This window comes from Heteronotia binoei, chromosome 3 (assembly GCF_032191835.1).
Source record: "Heteronotia binoei isolate CCM8104 ecotype False Entrance Well chromosome 3, APGP_CSIRO_Hbin_v1, whole genome shotgun sequence".
In the NCBI taxonomy this organism is placed as follows: Eukaryota; Metazoa; Chordata; class Lepidosauria; order Squamata; family Gekkonidae; genus Heteronotia; species Heteronotia binoei.
The window spans coordinates 91,453,634-91,470,734 of NC_083225.1; the positions used below are offsets into that span (position 1 = coordinate 91,453,634).

The 17,101-nt window shown below is 43.8% G+C and overlaps 1 protein-coding gene across 2 annotated transcripts in view; it reads right to left on the reverse strand.

Annotated features, from left to right (window-relative positions):
• Positions 1-477: 477 nt before the first annotated feature.
• Positions 478-17,101, reverse strand: part of AGPAT3 (1-acylglycerol-3-phosphate O-acyltransferase 3) — a 155,510-nt gene continuing 138,886 nt past the window's right edge. For both annotated transcript variants that reach the window (XM_060234184.1, XM_060234186.1), the window contains exons 7-9: positions 9,678-9,753; positions 7,013-7,211; positions 478-3,541 (exon numbers count right to left, since the gene is read on the reverse strand). In XM_060234184.1, coding sequence (XP_060090167.1) covers positions 3,453-3,541; positions 7,013-7,211; positions 9,678-9,753 — 364 coding nt within the window. In that variant the 3' untranslated portion in view covers positions 478-3,452. The remainder of the gene's footprint in view (positions 3,542-7,012; positions 7,212-9,677; positions 9,754-17,101) is intronic.

Below are 17,101 nucleotides of genomic sequence, written 5' to 3' on the forward strand. Positions count from 1 at the left end.
AATTATGACTGAGATATTTTTAGAATGTTTATGAGGAAAGTTCTGTTGCTAGATGGAAGTCTACCATGCTCATTAAAGGTAATGGTCACAATGCAACAGATAACGCCCATAACAAGGGCAGCAAATTATGTACACCTAATGACAGGGTAACTTGTGGTCAATGGCCTGGATCCAAAGACTTGCACAACTAGCTTGGTAGACCCAAGGAGAAGAGAACGGGGAGGAAGAAAGGGGTTAAAAGCATTTTTTTGACCAGCAGCTCTTCTCCCCTTTCTTCCCAAAGTTACATTGCAACCCTCCTTTTGAAACTGAGGAAAGTTTTTAAAAACAGTAGACAGCACAGGACAGGGGCTGCTATAATCAGTTCTTCTGGGCACATCCCCAGACCTCGGAGCACTTACAATAAAGAGAAAGAGTATACATGACCATGCTCTAATGATCATTAAAAATGAATAATGAAAACAACAAAAAGAAAGCTCATGATATATTTGTTTATTATTGCTCTCAAAGGGCTTGGTAGTCAAATATACAAGCTATGTTCTATTAAACCAGAAGAAAATAGTGTAAGGTATAAAATCTATGCTTACTGTTTCAGTCCAAACCACTTGATATTCTTTATGAGACACACTTACTGCTATTTCCAATAATATTCTTTCATATGCACTCTGCATATTTATTTTAAAAACCTATTTGAAGAGACAAACCAAAGTTCAAGCCAAAAAGATGAGCTGTCATGTACTATATTGTGCAATACTGTACACTTCAGTTTTCAAAATTGATATGTCTTTCTAGAATTGCAAACAAATTAAATGTGTATACTTTACTATTCTTTTAAAACAAAATGATTTTTCATGATATGAAAATAAAACAGAGGAAATTAATCTGATTTTTCTCCCCAAAATGTACATGCATTACTCCCATTAGCTTTCAACAGGAGTTGTTCTGTACAGAGTGGAGACTGGACACCCATTAAAAAGATTTTATATGCTCTGTCTTTTCTTGCAACCTCTTCCTGCTCAACCACCACCACCACCATCCCTGCCCCACTAAATTGTTAACATTTCACATTCCATCCATAATAAATGCTTTGTTCACATAAAATTGTACACATAGCTAAGCATCTTCCTCCTTTACAAGCCCTGCTTTGTTTTTGATACTGAGTGCAATTAACACATATTCAAACATCATCTTCAGAAAGCAATTATACAGCATCTTTAAAAAACAAAACAAAAAACCCCCTTTCCAACAAGCAAAAATTATTTACTAAGTATTTTTTAAAAAGCAAGTCTGCTTGTCCTCTGGTTAGAAATCAGAGAAAAGTAGAGGCTTATTTGTTCAGCTGGATAGCTTGGTTTAAAAACAAAACAAAAAGCAGAAAATATCCACTGAATTATAAAACACAGTCATGGCTGGAATTTGCCCATCCTTCAAGAAGTACATTTTCAACTTCTAATGAAGTTAATAACAGCTGTCCATCCTTAGAGTACAGGTAGATTTCATTGCCTCTCAGGCAGCACAGTTTGCCTATTTTGGGATTGATAGTGCAATCTTTTGATGGGAGAATGGTCCAACAAAAACAGATGGGACACTACGGGTTGTGATCCACAGTATACATTTTTCCAGACTTCAAAATGGCAAGTAGCAGACAAAAGTATTTTGAAAGTTAATAATACATGTGGATAGATCTGCATGCAGTTGGAGCTTTTGCTGCCACATCTGCTGAAGAATCAAGCACCTGTTCAGCTAGAAATCTAACATCTGCCACAGGAACTGTGAGAGCAGAAGAGACAAACCAGCTATATGAACTGGTTTTCAACATACCATTCTCTCCCATGCATGCCTATCAGTAATTTTGATCCCTGCCCATAAGACAACTTTAACAAACTTTTCATTTAGAAATCCCAGGGCAGATACATGAGAAAGCAAAGACAAGCCATTCCCACAAATAATTTTCCCACTACTTAAAGTAGTAAGCAAACAAACATATTTTGAAAACTCTTAAATGAGCTCCTACAGGTATAAAAATGCAACATGTATTAGGTAAAGTAATAGTATGCATTTACCCTTGGATATATGAGAGAAAGGAAATCAGTGATTTTATACAATTGAAATCTTCTCTTCAATAACAAAGTGTGCGTTAATTATCACATCTTAAGAAAAAGCACAGCTAGTTCAGCTTTTAACTCTATTCCTAGAGTCCACAGATTTTTCTGGTCTGAAGCTGAGAGCAGAAGTTTATCCCTGTACTGGAAGAAGGTACATGCCACTGCCACAGAGTTACAAATAGCCCCTTTTAAAACAAACAAAACAGCAGTCTGTTCATGTGCAGTTCCTGTACGTATACTCACTAATCCATATAACAGTACACAGAAAACTGAACTATCAGAAGTTCAGATATTAAAGACTTCAGAAAGCACTGAAGTGGCTGCTGATTAGGGGGTTCATATGTTGTGCTAAGCAGTAAATGACATTCCAGACATTTACCTGAAAATCCACTGGATTTCAGATGAAAATTATTTCAGGTAACCACGTTTAAGACTGCAGCCCTGGAAGTATAGTACTCAATGTGTACTATTTTGTGTGTATGCTTCTTTTATTATTTTCAAAAACAAGGTATTTTCCCTATCCCAGTGCTGGTTGAGGCTATTTTTATCATAAGCCATGCAGGAAGCTAAGAGTAGATCTTTGGAAGAAACATCAAGGCGAGGGGACTGAATCGCTCAGGTCACATAAATCCAAATGCCAGGATATAACTTTTGAAAACAGTCCTAGATATATGTTGGAAACTGAACTATAGCATGTTCCAGTTTTTTACTGGAACACACAAGATGAAGGGGGCGAAAAACAGTTAAAACTATATTCATACTAGTCAAGTCTGGTCTAAAGAATGTGCTTATTAGTAAAGGACTTGGCCCACAAAATTTCATTATCCATTTTCTTTTGGAAGTTAATAGAAATTACCTAAAAATTCTACAAAATTTTCCAGTTGGCTTCCTCCCCAAGGAACAGCTTAAATTAACAGGACATTGTGTTTTGCTGCAGTTATATGCATTAAAAAAAAGACACTAAGAATTTGGAAAAAAATAATTTTAGCAAGAGGAAATTCAGTGGCTCTTCTTGCAAAGCGAACGTTGCACTCTTGAAAGACAAACCAGTTACCTGAAGGTGTATATAGCTCCACCCATTAGTTCCATCCTCCACCCCTCACAAAGCAGAAAATGGTTGTTTTTAGCTCATTTTCTCCCCAAAACCATGAATACAGGTATCCTTAGGCAGGTAAGTAGTCAACTGTTTCCTCTTCTCTTGAATCTTCCATTTTCTTCAGTCTTGGCTCAAGTATTATTAGTTATCAGTTAATAAGAAAAGAAGATAAGTTTTCTAAGTGTCTTTCTTTCAGTGAAGTTAATTTGATACCATAGTCTTGTTAAGTGTTTGGAACTGTAACTGTAAAATTATTTCTTTTTCTTGAATTCTTGGTTGCCATAGCTGGAGCCTTTTTCTATTTCTGTTACTCCTATAAGTCTACGAACTCCAAAGGAAGCTTTAAAATAGGAAAAAGAAAGGTCACACAGTTATTTCAGGAGTTATTCTACAATTCATCAGTGCTACAATATAAATCAAAAGCACAGAAAATCTGTTGCAAGCACATTTATTTAATAGGTCCTGCAGGGCCTGGATGGAATTTGACAGGGAGTTCCACCAGGTTGGGGCCAGAGCAGATAAGGCCCCGGTTGAGGACAGTCAGATGTCTCTTGGGCCAGGGACCACCAGCAGTTGTTTACCAGAGTGCAAGGCTCTCTTGGGGGTATACCAGGAGAGTCAGTCCCAAAAGTACATGGGCCCCTGGCTATTAAGGGCCTTAAAGGTTAGCACCATCACCCTGAACCTGATCCAGTACTCCCATGCAGCTCCCACAGCATGGGACATATGTGAGCTGTGCACAGAGTCCCTGTGAGGACCCAGGTTAGCAGCTGTACCAGCTGGAGTTTCTGGGTCAGCCTCAAGAGTAGGGCCACTTAGAGCAAGTTACAGTAATCCAGCCTGGAGGTGACTGTTCAATGGATTACAGTGACTAGGTTGTGGTAAGAGGAAGAGGGTTCAGCTGCCTGACTTGGCAAAATTGAAAAAATGCCAGCTTGACAACATTGGATACCTGGGCCACGTACATGTGTATCAGGTTGAATCCAATTATGCAGCTGTGTGAGTGGAAAAATCTCTGCTGAACCTGTGGCTGTTCTGTACTTTCAGCTTGTACATACACACATACAGGGAAGTCAGTGCCTGCCTCCTTGAAGAGAGACAGTTTCCTCAAGGATAAAGCTGTTTCCACTTGCTCTGCCCTTCCACCACAGGAGGTGGTGGCGGCCACAAGCATAGCCACCTTCAAGAGGGGGTTAGATAAAAATATGGAGCAGAGGCCCATCAGTGGCTATTAGCCACAGTGTGTATATGTGTGTGTGCATGTGTGTGTATGTATATATATATATATATATATATATATATATATATATATATATATATATATATATATATATATATATATATATATATATATATATATATATATATATATATATATATATATATATATATATATATAATTTTTTTGGCCGCTGTGTGACACAGAGTGTTGGACTGGATGGGCCACTGGCCTGATCTAACATGGCTTCTCTTATGTTCTTATGTTCATCTCCTTCTAGAAGGAGGGAAGGAAATGAATGCCTGCCTGCTTGGGGAGAATCCGTTTCATCAAGGGCAGAGTTGTTGCTAGCTTCTCCTACCTTATACATTTGTTTGTCAGTCGCAAGTAATAATTGTGAAATTGGCTTGTTTTGCGTATCTGATTGCCTTTTGTGTGTTTTGTACATTGTATGCCACTTTGGGTCAGTATTGTATGGAGAAAAGAAGATTGAAAGTGTCCTAAATATAATACAGTGATCAAGCATCTCAGATGACTCCAACAAGTCATGCGTCCAGAAGCATCCAATGATTGAAGTGTTCTCTAATGCCCTTAATACAGGTCTAATCAGAACTTTGGTCACTATCACCAGCAGTAGATGTCTGTAAATAACGAATATTCGAAAGCAAGCTCCAATAATAGAAATGAATGTATATCTTTCCTTTCTCCTGCCAAACTCAAACCTTCTTTTCCCAGTTTGTACTTTCTTCAGAACATCTTTGCATTCCTATTGTTTCTCCAGTGGGATTTGTAAACAGCAATGATGCTTCCAGACTTCGGGTAGCCATGGCTGGCCAGAGCAGAGGAAGAAAATGAGCAAAAGCTGTGCTGATCACTTCACTCCAGCCCTCACAAACAGTTTATAAACAGTATGAACAGTAATGCAGTGTTCATGGTATACAAAGCACCACAGTGAATTCAAAAAGAAGGATTTTGTCCTTCAAGAGAAAATAAAAGCAGAGTGACTATCTAAAATGTTAATACTGCAAAGATACAAATGAGAGATTCATTTTGTTGTCAGTTCATTTATTAAAGCCACAAGCTTGCTTAATGCTGTCTTAGGTGGCAATCTGAAAGATGAGAATCTCAAGTAGAGTTGCCAGATCTGGACTGGGAAATACCTGGAGATTTGAGGGGAGGAGCCTGAGGAGGGCTGGGATGATGTGATCGGCAGAGCTTTTGCTCATTTTCTTCCTCTGCTGTGGCCAGCCATGGCTACCTTAAGTCGGGGAGCATCATTGATATATACAAATCCCACTGAAGAAACAATAGGAATGCAAAGATGTTCTGAAGAAAGTCACTCTACACTGGCCTGCCCTTGAGACTGATCTGGAAACTTCAGCTGGTTCAGAACACAGCAGCATGGGTCATGACTGGGTCACCTTGGACTGCACATATTCAACCTGAGCTACACCAACTGTACTGGCTCCCAGTTGAGTACCAGGTCAGGTTCAAGGTTTTGGTAATGACCTTTAAGGCCTTGAGCAGTCTGGGAGCTGTTTATTTTCAGGGACCGCCTCCTCTAGTATGTCCTCTAAAGAGCTCTACACTCCACTGGAAATAATCTAGTGGTGATTCCTAGCCCTAAAGACATCTGGCTGTCCTTGACCAGAGCCAGGGCCCTTTCAGCTCTGGCTCCTACCTGGTGGAACTCTCTGCCAGATAACATCCATCCCCTGTGGGACCTAATGCAGTTCCACAAGGCATGTAAGGCAGAGCTGTTCCACCAGGCTTTTGGTTGATGACAGCAATGGGTACCATGTTATCTGGCACTCTCTCCCCCCACCTCCACTTTGCTTTCTCCTGCTAGTGGGACAGTAATACATACTGTATTTATTTATTGCCATGCAATGCTCTTTAATTTTAACTTGACTGTTTAAAATCTGGTTTTATATTGTACTTTTTGTTGTTGTTAACCACCCTGAGCCTATGAACTCAGGGAAGCACAATATATAAATTGAAATTTGGATGCTGTTGTGGCTGAATTAGATTTGACCAGGGAAGATGCCACAGTAGTCACCTGATAGCCTTAGGCAAGTTATGACTCTCTTATTAGAGCTGTAACAAAGATAATATATATATTTTAAGTCACACTAAGACCCTGGAGACTGGGAAAGAAAATTCTACATGATAAAAAAGAGAGTGAAATAAAACAGGCAGGCAGTGGGACCTTAAATACTACCCAAGGTAATCCAGCATGAGCTTTCATGAATCAGAGCTGGCTCAGATGAATGCGAAGATGTGCATCTGATGATGTGAGCTCTGACTGTTGAATGGGTTAACATGGCTACCCATTCAGACTGTGAGTGGGTTTCTCAAAGGGCTAACTATTAGATATAACAACCCATCTAATCCAGAGAAACCAAACAAATAATAAATAAGACCTGAATGTAACAAGCACATTCCCCCTGCCCCTCATTAAACTGAGCATTTGTCATGTTGGTGAGTAACACTGGTGTCTGATTGCACCGCAGGATGCTGCTGCCTCTCTTTTACACACATGTACTTTAGCTCTGTGAGATAAAGAATCCCACCCTTCATTGGTTTTATTACCTGCTCCAACAAAGCCCAGGAATGCAAGAATCAGGAGGGGTGATCCACTTGCAAAAATTCCAAAAACAAATTTGAAAAGAGGAGACAGGAGAATTGTGGCCCAGAAAAGAAAGTTCAGGAGAGTCCAAGATCTTCTGGGAGGTTTGAATTGCTGCCCAGGAAATACACCTTCTTGATTATACTTCTCTTGTAAAGCATCCTTGCAGAGAGAGAGGGAGGAAGAAAAGATATAAAGAAATCCATGCGTTGTGCTCAGATAATACTTAAAAGATTTTACAGATTTCAAAGTTTATATATACTGTTGTACAGGCCTGCCTCTGGGACAAAGTAACAATAGTTGCTGAGAAAGATTAGTATTTTATATTGAATCATGATTTTAACAACAGTCACTGCTATATTTCTTTCTGCAGTCAGCCTCAATCCCTTCCTCATTCATTGTTTGTGCTCTCTTCTTCTGCATTTGCAGATCTTGCACTATTTTGGGGTATTTCAGTGACAGGATGCCAACAAAGCAACCAGAGTTAACAAGCGTGTGGTCCAGGGGATAAATATAATAAAATGTGTGTTATTTCTTGAAAAGCAGAATGTGATCTAATACCAAGTTCACATTGCTCACATAAATTGAGGCATCACTTAATATGCCTAAGTCACTATTATTCCTCCCCGTGGAATGGATTCTACTTCAGCAGAACATAAAAAGCCATCCTCCAGTGTGATAGTTGTCAGGTAATAAATTTACAACTGGCATTCACTGGCAGTTATGATTAATGATACACAATTTCTTCTAGCCCAATTAAGAATGGGCACAGTTATAATACATTTATTTTAAAGAAGGCTTATGGGTGTTTGAAAAAATCATTTTAATTCTGATCCATTCAAAACTAGATCCTGTCATGGTTCCAGTGGGGCCCTGCAATGCCTCTTTGCCACTCATCACCACTGCAAACGCTCTCTAAACCCAACTCCCCTTTTCAAAAACTTATCAATGTGTGACAGAGAGAGAGCTACAGGACTCCAGTTTTGGATCTGGAAGCTGCTACATGCTGGCTGTGGTCACACACACTAAATAATGCACTTTCCATCCACTTTCAGTGCACTTTCCAACTGGATTTTACAGTGTGAACTGGCAAAATCCAGTTGGAAAGTGCATTATTTGGTGTGTATGATCACAGCCACTGACTCAGTTTCAGTGGATATTGCTGCCCTTGCTTGCAGCACATTCAGGTCTGAGGTGTACAGCTGCCTTGTACCCTCCCCACCACAAATCTCACTTCGGTAAGTTTGGAGAGCAGGGGCATTGGGTTGGACTTATAGCAAAAGAGGCCAAAAAGCTTAAGTTTTATCCATCTGGAACCTGGACTCAAGTGAAAGGAAGTTTGGGGCTTTGGACCCAAGAAACTGTATGTCTGAGCTGCACTCCACCCAAAGAAAGGATGCTTGGATGCTAAGAAAGTTTTGCTTTTCATAGTTTTTTGGCAGCATTTCTTCCTGTATGAAGCTGTTGTTACCATGAGAATCCACCTTCAGTCGAAGGCTTGCTTCCGCTAAGAAGCCACAATGAAGATGATCAGGCCAAAAACAATTGAGCTTTAATCAAAGTATTTCCCCATTGACTTAAGAGCTACATACAGTTCACAATAGTAACTAGTACCTTTCAGTTTCCACTGATGTGATGTGTCGAATTGCAAACCAAAGTTAATCACAAACTGATTAACTGGTTTGCAAACCTTGGTTCATACCATCAAGTGCTCACAAATTAACCACGAACCTTCCTGGTTGAGTTTGTGTCAGCACACACACACCGGGGCCGCCATGGCACAGCTTGCGAAAACCATTTAAAGTAATCCCTTTAAATGGTTTTTGCAAACCATGCTGCTGCTGCTGCACAACTCACAAGTGAACTGAGAAGGCATTTAAATTGGAAACAATTTCAGTGACCCCCTTTCACTCCCCTCCCCCCCACTTGGAAGTAGTTTATCTCCAAGCTTGTCATAGTTTATCTCCAAGCAAGACAACATTATTTATAATAGGTTGGTTTATGATATATACATATAATACACAGATCTTAGGGCCTGATAGCCATCAGCCAGCTTCTTCATGATAGGCTTGATTTCTATTTGCTGTGTGACACCTTTCTAAAGGATCTGGGGAAGGTTATGGGAACTGGTCTTCAGTGCGTGGCAAAAGTATAACACAACTCTCCTTTGTTTGCTGTCGGAAACCTGTAACTAGCAAGAAGAGACTGCCAAAAATCCTGACTGCCCACATTTGCCCTCAACAGATCTTAATGCCCTGTCACCACCCCTCCCCCCCAAATTTGTACATGGCTCCCAGAGAAGCCTTGTGGCCCCTCTTAAGAGCCACTGTTGTAGAGCAAGTGATATGACTGTTGCAAAAACAGTTTTGGCCTCTTTCCTACAAAATACTGCTCTCTATAAAGAATGATATTACACAAGATTGTATAGATTATTAAAGGAAATTTAAACAACCTCATTTTTAAAAAGACATTGATTTTTAAAAATCTGCCTTCCAAGTAGGAAGCATACTCATCACTCAATTATCATTTTTTAAAAATTGCTTGTGCTTAGAAGTGCTGTCTTCTGTTGACAGTTCATTTCCTTAATATTTTGTTCTGTAAGACTTTTTAAACAAACAAAATATTCACCTTTTCCTGGTAAAGTTTATGAAGCCAGTTTGCTGCTTCCTTCTCATCCAAAGGGATATCTTCAAGAGGAAACCTCCTAGTTTGTTCAAAGAGATTTTATTAGAATAGAATATGTACATTCATGCTGCTACACAGGATATAGCAGGAACTAGCACACTTCAGAACCCTGAACTCTTAAATGCCTCCCCCACATTTCTGATACCAGATCCAACATGCTGAATTTCTCATTTTTTACTTTTCAGCCATATTGGCTGAAGTTTTGGCAACTGCCAAAAATTTCATCATTCCTCCTACTTTATTTTCAAGCCCCAATGCAACTCTCTTCCATGTATTTTCTCATCTACTTTCTAGCCACAAACTGTGTGCTTCATCATACATGATCTTCAGTCTCTTGTGCTGTCTACGACACTGTAATGAGACTGAGTAGTTCTAACAGAGCAGAAGTAGCAAAACAAAGCACTAGTGACCATGCTCTCAATTGTTTTTAGAGAAAGACAGGTTGCTTACCTGTAACTGTAGATTTTCGAGTGGTCATCTGTGCATTTACACTCATGGGATAGAGCGCCTGCGCCGATCCCCAAATTGGTACCTAAAAAGCCCGGGATTTTTTTGCGCTCGGCACCAACGGGCATACACAGGCGTCCCAGTGCGCATGCTCGCCGGTGCTGGCGCGAGGATCCCGTTAGTTTCTTCCTGACTGCTGGAAGCCCCTACTGGAGGGAGACCATCAGCAGTGGGGAAGGAGGGCGGGTAGTGTGAATGCACAGATGACCACTCGAAGATCTACAGTTACAGGTAAGCAACCTGTCTATCTTCTTTGTGGTCTCTGTGCTTCACACTCATGGGAGATTAGCAAGCAAGACATACCTGGAGGCAGGAAGATGGTCAACCAGAAGAGACAGCTTGCTGCACCGCAGCTCCCAGACGAGTCCTCTGCTGAGCATGCATGTCCAGCACGTAGTGCTTCATAAAGGCATGCGGAGAGGACCAGGTGGCAGCCTTGCAAACGTCCGTCATGGACACGCCTCTCAGGAACGCCACCGACGTCACCATCGCTCTTGTAGAGTGTCTGCGAATAGGCCCAGGTAATGGCTTCTTTGCCAACAAATAACACAGTTTAATAGTCTCAGTGAGCCATTTTGAAAGCCACTGAGATGAGATCCTGGAACCTAACTTAGGAGCAGCATAAGAAACAAAAAGCTGCTGGTCCTCACGAAAACTCTTGAAGCGACTTAAATAAAACAATAAAGCACGCTTCACATCTAGAGCATGCAACCTATGTTTCTCATCTGAGGAAGGCGTAGGATGAAAAGTGGGCAACCAAACTTCTAAGTTGAGGTGGAACTGAGAAACCACCTTGGGGAGAAAAGAAATATCAGGAGCTAACGACACTCCAGCCTCCTGAAAAACTAGATATGGGTAGTCACAACGCATAGCTGTGAGCTCCCCTGCACGGCGTGCTGATGTGATGGCTACCAAAACAGCAGTCTTCCAAGATAGAAGCTATAAGGAACATGTGGCCACTGGCTCAAAAGGACGTTGAGTCAGCCTGTCCAACACTAAAGTCAAATCCCACAACTGTGGGGGCGATCTCGATGGAGGATGAAGCCTAAGCAAACTCTTCAAAAACCTCTTAGGATGAGGGTGCGCAAAAACAGAGCGCCCCTCAACTGGTTAATGGAACGCAGAAATTGCTGCCAAATAAACCTTGATGGAATAAAAAACAAGGCCAGCATCCACTAGAGATAACAAAAACTCAAAAATTACCAACAATCCCACCCTTTGGGGTGAAACTGAGGGATCAACTAAGAACTGCAGAAACCTCCACCACTTCCTATCATAAGAAGCGCGGGTAGAAAGTTTCCTGCTGTTCAAAAAAACATGTTGGACTCTGCTAGAGAACCCACAGGGTCGATGAACCATGCTGTCAACTTCAGGTGGGGCATGTTGTGATGGAGTACATGACTGTCCCGAGATGACACAAGGTCCGGTTCCGCCAGAAACTGGTAGAAGGCCTCCCTCGCCAATTGGAGCAGGATCGGGAACTAGTTCTGGCAAGGCCACCAGGGAGTCACCAGGATACAGCATGGTCTCTCTCTTGCTATCTTGTTGACCACCTTCGTCAGTAGTGGCAGAGGTGGGAACAAATAAAGGAACCAACCTTTCCACGGGAACAGCAGACCGTCCCCCAATGACTCTGGATCTGAGCCCCCTCTGTAGCAAAACAGAGGACACTTCCGGTTTTCAGCTGCGGCAAAGACATCCACCTGAGGATACCCCCAGAGCTGAAACATGGGTTGAAGGAAGCGCCACTGTAACTCCCACTCATGCGGGGAAGCCACATCCCTGCTGAGGGAGTCTGCTTGCAAGTTGAGGACCCCTAGGAGATGCACTGCCTTCACAAAGATGTTGTGGTCCAGGCACTCCAACCACAGATCCAGCGCCAGCGCACAAAGCCGTCAAGAGACTGTCCCTCCCTGCCTGTTGATGTAACACAGGGCAGTGGTATTGTCTGTTAGCCGAGCAACAATCTTCCCCACCACCATGGGGCGGAAAGACCGAAGAGCAAAGTGAACTGCCAGCAGTTCCAAGTAATTTATGTGGCAGTGAGTCAATTTCAAAAGCCAAGGACCCCCCACACACAGATCGTCCATGTGGGCCCTCCAACCTCATAAAGACTCGTCTGTTATGATAGTCACAGTTGGTGCAGGTAGATGGAAGGGAGCTCCCTGACAAATGTTGTCCTTTGACTTCCACCACTGCAGTGTTTGAAGGGTTACAGGTGGAATTACAAACCTCTTTTGATGTGAGTCCCTTAACGGGCGAAACTGACAAAGAAACCAAAGCTGTAGGCCTCTCATTCTCAGCTTCGCAAAGAGCAGCACGCTTGTAGTTACCGCCATCAGCCCCAGCATCCACTGCAGCTGCTGCGCCGTGCCCCACTTTCGACTCCGCAGAAGTTCGACAAGGTTGATAATGTCCATCGCTCACTGCTGAGGCAGAAACGCGTGATGAAGTTCGTATCCAGCAAAGCCCCTATGAACTGAACTGTCCTTGATGGAGTAAAATGTGATTTCTCCAAATTGACCTGCAGACCCAAGGTGTCGAGAAGACGAAGATTGATGGCAATATGGGATGACAAACTCTGTTTTGACTCTGCCACAAGGAGCCAGTCATAGATGTATGGAAAGACGACTATCCCTTGAAGCCGGAGATGGGCAGCCACAACGCTCATCATCTTTGTGAACACCCAAGGTGCAGTGGACAGACCGAACGGAAGAGCCTTGAACTGGAAGCGCTGAGAACCTACTGCAAACTGAAGGAAACGTCTGAACGCAGGATGGATGCTGACGTGGAAGTATGCATCCTTGAGGTCCAGAGTTGCCATCCAGTCCCCTTGGTTGATGAGGGGCAGAATCGTTTGCAGAGCGGACATTCTGAACTTCTGGTACAAAATAAATTTGTTCAGATTCCGAAGATCCATGATTGGTCTTAGACCACCGTCCCGCTTGGGAACCAGGAAGTAACGAGAGTAGAAGCCTCCCGTCCTGGCCTCCATCGGGACACTCTCTATGGCTTGTTTCTGTAAGAGGCTGCTCACCTCCACCAGCAGAGGTGGGGAAGGGGGAGTGGTAATAACCACAGATTGGTTAGGAATCTGAGCAAAATCTATTTTGTAGCCTTCTGCTATGATGGAAAGCGACCACCTGTCTGTAGTGATGGACTCCCAGGCTGACAGGAATGGGCGGAGGTGGATAGACAAAGGGGAAGAGGGGACGGTGATGCATGCTTGCAGAAAGTCAAAGGCCCTGCTTTTGAGGGCGAGTGCCCTTGGACTTGCCGGTGGTCTGTGCTGAAGCATAATGGTTTCTGTTGTTCCCCCTGCATGGGGACCTACTCTCAGGTTAAACAGAGTGAGGTCCCCACTGCTGTTCCGGGGAGAACTTTTGGTACGGCTTCTTTGCCCAAGGCTTGTGCCACTGTCTCTGTTTTGCAGCTCTGGAAGATGCCGGTACGCACAGGTTCCTGGAAGTTTTTATACTTTTATCCATTTCCTGGAGCGCATTGTCAGTGGTAGAGCTGAAGAGGCCTTTGCCCTCGAAGGGCAGATCTTCAACGAAGGCCCTGGTGTCCTGCTGGAGAGCCGTGGATCTGAGCCAGGAGTGGCGGCGGAGGCAGACGGCAGAAGTGATGGTCCTTGCTGAGACGTCGACCATGTGCTTTGCTGCAGCCAGTTGTTGTCTGGCTACAGCAAAGCCTTCCTTCTGCAACTTCTTTGCAGCCGACCTCTTCTCCTCACTCAGGGAAGACAGGAGGGGGGTAAGTTGTTCCCACACTGAGTACCGGTATCTAGCCATGCAGGCAGCATAGTTAGATACCTTTACTCCCAGCGCCCCAGCAGAGTAGAACTTCCTCCCGACGTTATCCAGCTTCTTTCCCTCCTTGTCTGGTGGAGAGGAGTGCGCCTTGCGGGCCTTCGACGAGGAGGAAACAACCACCGAATTTGGCTTTGGGTGCGTAAAGAGGAACTCAGCCCCGGACTCTTGGACACGGTACATATGGTCCAACCTTCTCGATGACACGGGTGTAGAAGCAGGCTTCGCCCAGGGCTCCTTCACTGCCTGTAGGATGACCTTCATCACCAGCGGGGCACCCACTGTAGACGTATCCCACTGCATGATGTCGAACACATTATCGTCTACAACGGGTTGCGGCTGTGTCACTGGAAGCAAGAGGGAGAGTGCCATCCTCTTCACCAAGTCCCCGTATGACTTCAGATCCTCCGATGGTGAGATAGAAGATCCTCAGCCGTATGAGACATTGGTGAAGGTTCCAAAGCCCGGTCCGGATCATCAGTACCGACCTTGGATTCCAACGATGAAGACTCTCTGCATAGAGAATGTTCTGAGAGCACCGGTGTTGACTCTCTGGCAGGTGACCAGATCGACACCGACGACCGAGGTTGGACTTCCTCCACTACCATGCCACGTTTGTCAGGCAGGACAGAGATTGATGCCAAAGGACGCCGTCTAGAGTGTTCAGACAGCCTGGACATATGGGATGCCTCGGACTGCTGGTCCCAGTCTGCGAACTCGCGAGGAGGGTACCATTGGTATGGTGGGTAGGGATAAGCGTAAAGAGGCCATTGGCGCTGCTCCCATGGTGGAATCAGTGGGAAGCGACGAGCTACTGTAGACGGTTCCAGCTCTCTCCGGCCTCTTGCCTGATCCATTGGTGCCGAAGGCTCCATCGGCGCTGACACCTCCACCTCCGAGACCAAGTCGCTCTCACTGCGATGCCTGGACCCTGAAGAGTGGGAGCGCTGAGTCAGGTTGATCTCTTGCTCCGATGTCGATAGGCGCAGCTGCGAAGCACTTCCTCTCGACACTGAAAGGCTACGACGCGGGAACACCAAGATCTTCCTCGGTGGAGCTGTCGATGTTGAAGCTTCATGCGAAGGTGAAGGAGTGCGGGATGGTCTCTTCTTCCACTTCTCCTTTGATTTCACCTTCTTTGGCGCAGATGATCGGGTCCCTGAATCATTCCAACGCTTTTTTGCTGGGGTGTCCACTGACCCTTCAGAAGGCCGTTTCGTGGAACGCCCGCGCTCGACCAGCATCTTGGTCCTGATCGGCGAAGCCTCAGCTGATGTGACCGTCGGGGCCGCGGCCTCACCCATCGGTACCGACAGGCCCAATGCCATCTTTTGATAGACGAAGTGCCGACTCGACCAAAGCCGCCAAAAGCCTCGCCGCTCGATTTTTACGAGTTTGCTTTGAGAAACTCAGACAGTGCGTGCGAGAATCGACACGATGGCCCTCGCCCAGACAAAGGAGACAGAGAAAATGGTATTGGTGGGGGGGGGGCAATCTTCTTCCCACAGGAGTGGCACCTCTTTAAAAAACCCTGTCTTTCCATAGATGCCCAGGAAAAAACTCCACCCAGGAAAGTCTCTGAGGGGGAAAACACGGGGGAAAAACTGAGCCCTGAAGGGAAAGTCCAACAAACTTTTTTTTTTTTAAACAACACTAACTATCTAACAACTAACTACACTAAGAAAATAACAAACGGGCTATATACCACAGGAAAAAAGCAATCTAAGATTACTTTACCGATCGGGGACACGAAAGGAGATCCTCTCAGCCAGCGGTCAGAAAGGAACTGGCGGGATCCTCGCGCTGGCGCCGGTGAGCATGCACACTGGGACGCCTGCGCATGCCCATTGGTGCCAAGTGCAAAAAAATCCCAGGCTTTTTAGGTACCGATTCGGGGATTGGCGCAGGCGCTCTATCCCATGAGTGTGAAGCACAGAGACCACGAAGAAGATCTGAGGCACAGCTTATTAGGCGCTTGTTGCACCCATCCAACTCCCATTCTTATCATGACAGTCTGAACTAGAGTGCCAAGTGATATAAAGAACTTCTTTATAATACTGTTTTCCACAGCAAGCCTAATTAAGTAGAATCATTCCCAAAGGCTATGCAAATCTGAGGCTGATCCTCCAGAGTGCCTTCTGTTTAGACAGAAGGCTTGCAAAACATATGAAGTTGACCCAAGTGGCACATATATCCATTCTATAAGGTACACTTTGATGGCTGAAACTATTTAGTGTCCCCTTCACAGGAGAGCATTAACTCCTAATTCTAACTAGCTATACTGAACTCTTGATAAAAGTTTTAACAAAGCTATCATTGAAAATCCTGCATTGTTCTTCACAGCAATGAATCTGCCACTAGAGAGCAGTCACAGCCTTAACATTTAGATTAAGTAGCTATACAGTTCTCTTTGGAGCCAGTTAGGAAGATAAAATGCAAGTTGTTTGTCTTTGCTTTGTACAAACAATACAGTGTTTTGTGGGGAAAACTGAGTTTATCTGATTTCTTCTCTTAGATCCAAACAAATGCACTCACATTGTTCCAACAAGTGGACTTAAATTGGCTAGACATTATGGAAGAAACTCCTGTTGTTCATATATACTGTGGAGTAACAGATGTATTTATAAATCTCTCTCTCTACCCCATAATTCTTCTTAACCTATTCATTTTAAGCAGGTAACTAATATATAGAAAAAGCTAGACCCCATTTGAATGGCTGTGAAAATCTATCACGTATAAAAAGAGGGGCAGGTCTGCTATTATCTTCTAATAAAAGAAGTAATGTCTCCATATGGTGTCTATTTTGGAGCAAAGGAAGAATTAAAAGATTTCTAGAGTCAGAAAAATGACTGCATTCAAAGGTGGACCCTGCCCATATAAGGGCCTATAAGGTCTATAAAAGCCTTCAGAAATCACTCTTTGAGCTTAGTTGGGCCAGTCCAACCTGGAGGCGGGCCAAACTATGAACCGGTTCATCAGTGAAGTAGTTCACTGAAGGTTCAGGGATTATGAGAACCCCAAACCATGAACCTCCATTTCCCAGTTTGT